Here is a 10,744-nt window from a genome sequence, read left to right on the forward strand (position 1 = left end):
GATTGTGCTTAGTGATAGCCAGGAGCATCCAGTAACAGCTCATGTGGAATACACAGTTCTTCCTCATAACTGGTAGTTGTATCACATCCAATATGGCGGACAACTCTCGTGCAAGGTATGAGTGATGTCATGTGAGGAACCTCTATATGTGTCAGGTGTTCTAATTCAGTCAGGTGGCTCGCTTGTGAGTCACACAGGCAGCTTGCCATGGCCTGGTAAGCTTCCATTATAAATCCTGCAAAAGTGCCAGGCAATCTTGTAATTAAAAATGTGTCTGAGTGACTGTAAGTAATTGAGTCGGAAGCTACTGTACATATACCTCCAAAATATCTGTCAAATCCCAACGTAACTTTGATTTCTTTGCAAAAAACAAGTTACAGCACAGTTTGAAGAGGGGAAAAAAGAATGCTGTACAAGTTCTGTGACACAATACACTGAGTATGAAGAATCTTGGTGTAACGTGTTTGACAACTAAATTGTGAGTCACATCAACAGGAACATTAAGTGCATCAAAGACTATTATATTTGGATCTCTACTGTCTGCTAAATCTCTTATATAAATATAAAAATTTAATACATAGCACCTTCAGACTTCAAGTACCTCAAGATCTATGATAGGACATTAGATACTGGAGATTCCAGTCATTGGTTATTCATTCACTGGCTGCTGTATTAACCGAATTAGTCATCAAGAGCTCTGAAAGGACAGTAGCAGAATGTGAAGGAGAGGCACAATTTTTTCTTTATCTGGCAGCTGCTAAAATGACTGAGGAAAGAGAGTGAGAGGAGATGATTCATGTCAGCTTTGTTGCCACATCTTTTTTTCTTTTGCTTCCATTCATGAGAGGAGGGCTGTGTAAATTAGCATGGTTAGCAGAGCAGCTGCAGATGTGAGACACTATTCACACTGCCATATTTCAGAGTATCGAGTCGAGTGAATTCAAGACTTTTATCTTCATTAATTATGGAAATCATATGCCTCAGATATGTCCTATCAAGTCAAGAGGCAAAGCTTTTCACTGTTCTCTAAGCAAATTTTCAATAGGACTCCCAAGAGAAGCAGGAAGGAGAAACAATACTTGAATTACACACCGCTGGGAAAAAAGAGGGGTCTTTAACTATCAGGGATGAAAAAAACATCCTTTATGTGCAACTCTTTTTCAGAGCAATTTTGAAAAATTACAGTACAGATGTTAATTGCAATTACCGCATGTGAATTCTTATTCACACCCATTAGGAAACAAAGCTATGCAGACTTAGTCAGGGTAAAAACTCAGAAAATGCTACTATTTTGACATTTTATGATCACCTTTAACATTTTGGAAACAGTGCTTATCTCATATATAATTATTAATTTTGGTCAAGAGTTGACATCTGCCTTTGAAGAATATTGGTAAAGCTAATCGAACATAAATACAAAAGAATCTTTGTGTTAATGAGCGAGCTTAATGGTGTGCTCCTACTCAGATAAACCAAAGCCAACAGAACAGAATGACACGATGGGCAAGGCTATGGTACTGCAGTGTGCGCTGAGGTGAAGAGGAGTCAGTATGAACAGCATGAAATTGAAACCCTTCCCTGAGGTAAAAGTTGGGTTTATCCCCAGGCTGCTTTGTCAATATACAGTAGAAACCCGCAATTTCCTATGAACAGCTTCACCATTCGGATTTCCACAAAGCAATCGGAGATAAATCTGCAGCTCTCTCCCTTTTCACCCCAATAGCTTTCTTTTCAACTGCCTGCAGCTAATAGCGTGTTTTTCAGATGAAAGGTTCATGTACTGCATGTGTTCATTATTTAAACAGTGACACGCTCAAATATCCGATGGTAAAATGCCCCAGAAGGTTTGGAGACAAATTGGCATACTCTATGCATTTCCTGGCACTATGTCTTTCAAGCCTTTGACTCACTAAAAAAAAAAAGTTGACAGTGTTATTAAACCCAGTCAAGTGTGGGTGAGTGAATATTAAATCATTCTTATGCCCTGATTCTTTGTCACCAATCCTCATGCTGCTTCAGTAATGCTATCACGACCAAAGATGAGGTAAATTAAAAAACGCCAAGGTTTGTGTTCGACACTACAGATAGGTTAGCTTCTCCCTGTGAATCAGTGTTGATGAAACCGTTCCATGTCTCTACACATATAGAGAGAAAAACAAGAGCGAGCCAACCAGTCACAAGAGTGTCCCAGCCAATGACAGCATAATGCCAATGGTAACAGTGAGCGTGTGCAGACAGACAATCAATAACACTCTAAGAGGCTTCCACAAATATCAAGGCCGAGCTCCCCAGATGATGTTCGTTATTCACTTGGGAACCTGCTGTTAGAGCTATAAACTCTGAATATGCTTATAAAGGAAGTCTAAAAAAAAGCCTAAAAAGCTACAAAAACAATCATACCTGCAGTAAAGTTGTAACTTGCCGAAAATCCCACTGCTTCCAGTTCACCATCCGTAACAAATTTTATCCACAGATATCTGCCGCTACTCCTGATGTCAGGCGGGCTGTGCTGACCGCAGTACCGTCCGAGAATCGGGGAGAAGCCAAACGGTCCATCTCGTACCTCAATGTTGTCAAATTTACATTCCCAAGAGGACTCGATTGAATAATTCTCGTCAAAGTGTAGGTCGATACACTGCCTTGGGGGAGCTGCAAGACACAATGGAAATAATTACTACCTAGCACAAAGAATGGCGTAAACTATTAGTCATGCTTTCATCGATGAACATTCAGCTTCTTTCATTATCAGCGCTCAACTCAAATTCTGGCTGTTAGTCAAGTCATCTCTAAATAACGAGAGATGTTATTTCCACATTCACTTTGGTACTACATTAATGAGGCTATGTGCACTGACACACAAAAAACATGTTTTTATATTTAAAAAAGGCTTTCTAGGCTTGCCAATCAGTCCAATGTGTATCATCACTCACTGAGGATAGCCTCAGTAGTGCTTTAGTTGAGAATAAACAGCTAGATCGCGTTGGCTTTTTTTCTTCACTACTGCTGTGTTTAAAGAGATGATTTACCTTCAAGGATGTAAACACACTCTGTGTCTGGGGGGTATTTGTTTGGGTAATTGGGAGAAGTGAAGAGCCCTCCTTCTGCTTCCTTTACCCACGTTCCACACTGACCTGCAGGCTTCACTCCAGAATTGTTTTTCACTGAAATATACACACACATACATTATGTATTTGATAGTGTTAAGCATATACATATAAATTTGAACAGAGGACATTTGGACACCAAAAAGACAAGCTGGTGATGGCTATTACCTGCTGTATCCTTCTTTGTTGCCCCACACAACCCAAGTATGAGTAGACTTGCAACAACTGTAAGGAAAGAAAGATGAATTCATATTGGGGTTTTTTTGGGGGGTGTTTTTTTTTTTTTTTTAATTACACTAGTTTTTGTCTTTGTTTTGTTTGTTTTTTTCATTTAGGTTGGAACAAAGGTATTAATACTGTATTTATGTACGTAATGTAACAACCTGGTCCCGACCTAAAGGAATTAAAAAAACACACAATACCTCCAATAATAATAATAATAATAATAATAATAATAATAATAATAATAATAATAATAATAATAATAATAATAGTATAGATCACGCAACCTATAGGTCACGTAAGAACATAACCTACAGGCTGCTACTAAAAGTCTCTTCCAACAAAGACTACACCTATATAAAGCCCCTTTTAGCCAAAGGCTTCAAAATTATATATTTTTTTAAACGATAGGCCCACATCACAAACTGCAACAATCTCAATATGACTATTTCCTGCCATAAATAAAACTGGAGGTTAAAAAAAAACTTAAGACTGTGACCTTCACTGTGAGTTTACAGGTTGCAGGATGCGGTGCATCCGTTTTTCATCTCATATTTGTTTATCCCTACTGAATCACCATTTTGTTCCTATGTTGATTTCGATCTGTTGCTCTGATATTTACAGTCCGTCTAAACTGATTAAAAGATTATCATGCCGCTTTTGCGCTTGGGTAGGACAAACATTAAGAGCTTTTCAGCAAGTGTGCTTCAGTTGGTGAATACGGATGTCTTACCGTGATGGAAGCTGTGCCCATGTAGCATGTCTGTTCCTTTCACAAACGGCTTTAGGCTCAACTAATTCCATTTAGATTAGGAATACTTGAAGAGAGAAAAAAGATAGAGATGTAAGTTTCTGAGTATTCACGCAGAGATATCGCTCATGTTATCAAACCTTTCGGTGGTGGGTTAAAAAAAAAGCGAAATTTTACTCCTTATTAAAATCTCAGAGAGAGAAAAAAATCCTTCCAGATGTGTCACAACAACTACTAATCACCAGTTTCATATAAAACCAAAAACAGTTCCAAACACTCGCCCGATTTCCATCCAAACGTTTCTAGTACCCCTTGGCACGTTTGATGCACTGAAAGGATTAATAGTCCCTTCATCAGCCCTTCTCTAATCGCTCCACCTTTGCAATCTTCTTTTAGAAAATATCACGGGCAACCTTGTTTTGTCCGCTTTGGTCCCTTTATCAAGAGAGATGATCCTTCAAGAGCACGTAAAACCACGCAACACTCATCTCTGCGGCGTTTTCTGTACTCTTTTGCGCTGCGTAAAAATCTTCTGGAAAACAAGAGGTTGCCAAACAGATACAAAAAATAATAATAATTAATTGATTTTTTGTTTGGCTTTCATTTGTCGCCCCGTGTTTCCCCAAAAAAGCTGTCAGTGTTGTTCTCACTGAGTCCCTCTGCCTGGGTTTCTGTCAACTGCCTGAGTCCCCGCAGCCGGCAGGAGCTAATGTAAGATCTTCTTCCTCCTCCCGTTCATTCACCACCGACTACGGCCGTCCAATGCGCCACAGTCCTCACGTACTTTTGACGCACGCATCGAAAAGTTCTCCAGGACACGACTTCATCACACACACGATACGCGCACGTGTTTGAACAATAAAGCACGCGCTGCAGAACTCATTTTCACTAGATCCACCGCGCAACATAAAAAGGGAAAGGTAAGCAGAAAAGGCAAAGGGGATTGGAAATGAAATAAACAGTCGAGGAACGCGAAGGAGCGAGGTTAAACAAACGGAAAATGCACTGTTAAGCATAAAGGAATCTCAAGTCATATTTCAATGGTCGAAAAAAATGCACATCGCCTTCTTTTATCAGATTAAGAATCCACCCATTTGTTTCTGCTGTGTTTGGGAGCTATCCTAAAATGCATAAGTAGGCTAACGTAGTTTATATAGAACAACAACACACCTGTCATCCACAAACAAGTGACCAAGGATGGCATCTTTAGAAATTCTGCACTTCATGTTTCCAGTTTCTACAGAAATTGGAGCGATAAGAGGACACAGAGAAAACTCCACTTTTCTTTCTTTTTTTCTAAAACCGTGCCAGCGACTTTCCTGTAGTGTGAGTGTCAGGATGCATCTGCACTCTTCTACTGACTGTGTAGTCACTCTCACACCTGATGACAAAGCTGATCAGAGGGTGCCCAGGGACAACTCAGGGGCTCAGGCTCCCAAAATAGTTTTTGGCTCCCATCAGACAATATCCATCTTCAGATACTCCTACTGCAGTGGCAAACTTGGACTCGGTTTCTCTGTGCATTTGTTATTGTTACTGGTTTGCATTTGCCCCGCAACTGCGATCAGCTTCAACAGAACTGTTCGCGATAGTGGACATTTATGTCTCATCTTTTGCAGCATGACATACTCCTGTACAACTTTGTTTCCTTTCCTGTCTCCCTCTTCCTCTGTGTGTCTTTCTAGGTCACAAACCCACCTGAGATTTGTAAGATAAAGATTCACTATCGCCTCCAACGTCCTTCTCTTAATTACATCCTGTTCCAGAGATTGGCTTGTTACTCTTCACTCTAAAACTGTTTGGTTTTATAGCAGGTAATGTAGACTCTGAAGGTGCCACGCTGACTTCAAGAATACATGTGGGAGTGGAAAATCTCACAACTCTTTTCAACTAATAGGCTCCCGCTAATCTGTTATAGAGTGATTTAATGGACTTGGGATTTGGACCCCCACACACGAACCAAAGCTTAGCCACTCACTTTCTTGCTACTGTACAAAAAACTCCCATGAAACTTGTAACCCGCTACACAGTGTAGCTCGCTCTGCTCCCTCCAAAATCTCACAAACACACAAAAATGCTGAAAAATTTTTTAAAATGTCAATTTCTCAGCAAAGGCAAAGCTTATTATAGATCTTCGAGTCTGAAGGGATGTCAATAATATCATACAATGCAGTGCCCAAAGCTTGTTATTGATCAGCAGTGATGCTGTGCCATCTGACAACTTCATAAACACAACGGCACACATTTCTGATGGGTAAACTCGGAGATAAAGCAGCAGAGCTACATGGGTATTATTCAAATGAGGCTTATCTAGCCTACTGTATGCAAGAGTAGCCTTAGCGAATTTAACAGCAGCCTCCAGTTTAGCTACATAAACCGCCTCTTTGACTCAGTAGCACAGAGGCAGTGGGAGAATATCAGAGAAATAATTCATTCAACAGCAGTCTCAAAGTCTGCCATTTTAATTAAGGAAGTCTATCATTTGGCTGAAGATAAGTATTGCGCTGTGTCGGCTTTACCTACATTTGTAATTGTAATCAGTTTGGGGAATTGGGAACATTCAGGTCTGGAACTATACATTTTACTAACAGCACGCACATAACTAAACAGCCAGTTCAATGAAGTCGTTCATTACACATGTTCTGCTCTGTTTGCTGTTTCATCTTCAGTTAAATTTCACGATTGCTCATTGTCTAGAGGCAATTTAACTCCTACAGTCTGTGCCCTCAACCCCCCAAAAACAAAACAAAAAAACCCCATCAAGGCGCATGAGTTTCATTTAAAACATGCAAAAATGCACTCACAACAAGTATATTACTCTGCTGCATACGCAAAACAGAGAGTAATTCACGATTGCTTCCTGTTCATTTGGCTCAGACCTCATGTGCAAATTAGGCATTCACCTTCTACTTACTGTCATTATAATGACACTGCCAGCACACTTTCTTTTTGTCATTCTAACAGGGGACAGTGCTAAAGCGGATAAACACTTAGGCTAATGCCTCTTGCCCACTGGGACTCAAATTAACCTTATTAGTGATGCATTGAGCAGCGTGTTGGCTTAAAAAAAACACAATTTATTTGTCATTTGAGGCGCCTTGTAGTTCATTAAGCAAGACCCAGTTACAAGAAAGGGTTGCTCCGTCCACGGGCAAATTTTGAGCTGCTCTTTATGCTACATTAGCTGTCTGGGTCTCTGGCGATAGGCTGCCTTTATCCTGGCCCTGCACCTGGAGCTAGTAAGAAAATAATTCCATGAGATGATAACCCATAAACTACTCGTGGTTTTATGTTTGTTGGCAATACAGCATGTCATTTTAGGTCCTGGGCTCTTCGTCAAAAAAAAAGAAAAAGAGCATCTTGAGTTATGCAAACAGGGTGCGGTGTGAAAAATCAGATTGAAGGCAAATTATATTTGACATACAACACAAACAAAACGGGAGAAACGAATAACACTCACCACTTTTGCAGAAGATAAATTCTAATATAGAGGAGATTTAAAGTTATCCTGTAAATAAGTTTCATTAAATGTTAATCTGATGCCGATTTTCTGGATTAACCAATGAATCATTTTCTCTTTAACAGTCAGTAAGTAAGGTTTCAAGGAATCTTTGTTTTCATGTTGCTGAATTTGTAAAGAAATGACTTTTTTTTTTGTTTTTCTGCACTTTTTATCTGTTTATCAGCAAACTGACTTCATATCCTTTTACCCAAATTTGAGTCGTCAAACAGGTCGGAGAAGTCAGACATTAATTAATCATAACATTCAATGACTAAGACAAATTTTTCTGTTCAGGAATGGGAGTAAATAACTGTAATTTGGCATCGTAATCAAAAAATAATGACGTGCTTTGCAATTTTTTCCTGCTCTTTTGTAAAACAGTAAATTTGAAAATTCATGGATAACAACAATAACTACACTTTAGCATTAAAAATATCATTTTGGTCAAAGAGCTTGTTCATACTGGTGCACTAACTATTACAGAAAAGTTTGGAAATTACCAAAAGTGTTTTATGAAGGTAACATAAATTTTACCAAATAAAAATACCTGACAGTCTTAGAGGTGACGAGTCGATGCCAAGGCTGTAATCCATTCAACAAAGCTGTAAAATTGAGTGCAATTGATGCCTGACTTTGTTCTTATTTTGCTTCACAGCGCATACATGATGCTGTTTATAGAACATTCGGGGTCAAACATGATTTGTTACCTTGGCACACTATTAGATTTAAAGATGGATGCAACGTGAGCTACCTGCCCTTGGGGTGAATATTTTAAAATATAAGGACACCGGACACAATATTGTGCAGCGCACACTCCTAGCATCACTCTCAGGATACGTATTTGGGGGTTAACAGCGTCAGTAGGACAGGAAATAAAAACCCCACCTACAATGACTACAACTCATCCACTGATTGTGTTAATTGATAACTTCTAATGACCTTCAATCATATTTTGCATGATGAACTCCAAACATTTGGTTCCAGCGAACCATAATCTGAGAAACTTTAAACACTCAGCACTAATTTCCCTCCGAACTGCTCCACATTCATCTCTCTCAGTCCCTTCAGTGTTTCTCCTCATCTGTCAATCACTGTAGCTTTATCCATCCAGCAATTAATCTCAGCCCAAGAGGGGCAGCTGTACTGTCTATGAACCTAAATGTCTGCTGAATTGCTACGCCTGGTCTGCAGATTTCTGCTCTAGTTACAGGATTGAGAGGAATTACATCTGCGTGTAGTCCTTTATTTTCACCACTTTTCAGCAAATTCTTTTTCAGTGTTTCCTCCACATGCCTTTCATTCCTTCATTCTTCCCATACACTCAAGCATGAAGCAAGCAATGGCTTGCTGTTTCACAGCATTTGCACTAACATACCCTCTGCAATCTGTTCTGTGGATGAAGTCCCGAGCCCCTTTGTTTAACCGACTGTGTAATTCGTCATTTGACCTCATTAGCCACGTTGAAGGGGGGGGGGGGTGCCACGGACACTGTGGACTGGCACTCTGCGGGTAATAACACCAGCGCAGGAGTAAGAGTCACCAATGTCATACCACCGCCTAAAAAGGGGGTTATTTTAGATTGATATACTGTATGGGGAATGATGCAAGAATCACAGCTTACATGTATTTTGAAAGGTAAGGGAGATGTCATTAGCTAATAATATTATTTTTGAGGAAATATGCTATATTTAAAAGATAAAAAATTTAATATCCACATGACATCAAAATATTTCGTCATGCAAAAAAGAGTAAGATATTAAACAAAACACTTAATACTTATAATTGGACGAAAATTTGTTTCTGTATTTACTGAAGAGACGCAACAATCGACCAGCTAGGGACCATTTTCCCGCCCTCACCGGTGACTGACTGGGTCAGTCTGACATATGTCAGATCACGAGCCAATTTGATTTCTGCAGGTTCCACATGCGAACAGTTGTGCAGAAAATAGTCACACGCATATTTATAGCCATATGCTAACATCTCGTTAGCATTGAAAGCTGTTCACTGTGAGTGAAGACACAAAATAAACTATGGGGTGACCACCGTAGTAAAATGTGTGTGTAACAACAAACAAAATCACAACCTTAAATCTGTCATCCTTTTGAACATGGAGATTTTAAAGACACTATCAAAGATAGAGTGGCTAATGCTAAAGCTGTGCGGTGCTCAGAGCCAGCCTCAAGCTAGCAGCCTTGAAGCAGAAAGCTGTTCTGAGAAAAAGGGTGGATTTCTTGTTGTGTGGTGAAGTTATTATTAGAAAACTAATGTAAGTACCTGACATTTGTTTTGTCATATAAATCTGTTGTGGCTACTTTTCTTTGCTAAGGTAAAATATGTTAAGTAAAAGTGGGTGTACAGCAATTCATTTTCAGCTAATCATTTATACATCTATTTAACAGCAGAACACTTTGTTTTCAGTTGTTCAGTGAGATGATCGGGTAATAGACTATGGCTATGTTCACACTGCAGGTCTTAATGCTCAATTCCGATTTTTTGATCAGATCCGATTTTTTTGTCTGCTCGTTCACACTACAAATAAAATGCGACAGCAAACGCGCTCCAGTGTGAACGCTCAAAGCGGCACGCATGCGCAAAAGAAGACGTCACACACAACGCGCTCTGTTTAGACCCAGAGCAAACAATATTGTTTGACTGATGGCCCTTAATATAAAGACTTCGGACTTTACGTTTCCCAATTTTTGCTTTAAGTTATTTTGTTATTTACATAATAATGTAAATAATGAATTCTGAGATTAAAGTCAGAATTCTGAGAAAAAAGTCATAATTCTGAGAAAAAAGTCAGAATTCTGAGATTAAAGTCAGAATTCTTTTTTTTTTTTCCCAGTGGCCCTAATCCTCTTCCGTAATGATCGGATATGGGTCGCATAGGGTCAAAAAAATCGGATTTGATGCGCTTTCGCCTGCAGTGTGAACGTAGCCGCATCAAATCGTCTACGTTCACACTGCAGGCGATCGATGCAGCGATTCTGTACTGTACAGGAGAGACGTCACAGAGGAGATCGTCTGCAGCGATCAGGACGCAGGACACAATGTGAAAGGTGAAAGGTGAACCACGTTATAGCGAGGGACCACTGTAATTGTGAAGGTAAGTCACAACATACCCTTCGTAAATACTAATGTATAGAAACCCTTACCAGCAAT

General features: G+C 39.5%; 1 protein-coding gene across 1 annotated transcript in view; it reads right to left on the reverse strand.

The window, feature by feature from the left end:
- neto1l (neuropilin (NRP) and tolloid (TLL)-like 1, like) overlaps window positions 1-4,745 on the reverse strand; it is an 82,115-nt gene extending 77,370 nt beyond the window's left edge. The window contains exons 1-4 of the mRNA XM_085418598.1: window positions 4,060-4,745; window positions 3,273-3,329; window positions 3,027-3,161; window positions 2,401-2,649 (exon numbers count right to left, since the gene is read on the reverse strand). Of these exons, the coding sequence (XP_085274724.1) occupies window positions 2,401-2,649; window positions 3,027-3,161; window positions 3,273-3,329; window positions 4,060-4,087 (469 nt within the window). The 5' untranslated portion in view covers window positions 4,088-4,745. The remainder of the gene's footprint in view (window positions 1-2,400; window positions 2,650-3,026; window positions 3,162-3,272; window positions 3,330-4,059) is intronic.
- Window positions 4,746-10,744: the final 5,999 nt, after the last annotated feature.

This window comes from Rhamphochromis longiceps, linkage group LG9 (assembly GCF_057381845.1).
Source record: "Rhamphochromis longiceps isolate RC_006_pf linkage group LG9, R_longiceps_female_GT1.1, whole genome shotgun sequence".
NCBI lineage: Eukaryota > Metazoa > Chordata > Actinopteri > Cichliformes > Cichlidae > Rhamphochromis > Rhamphochromis longiceps.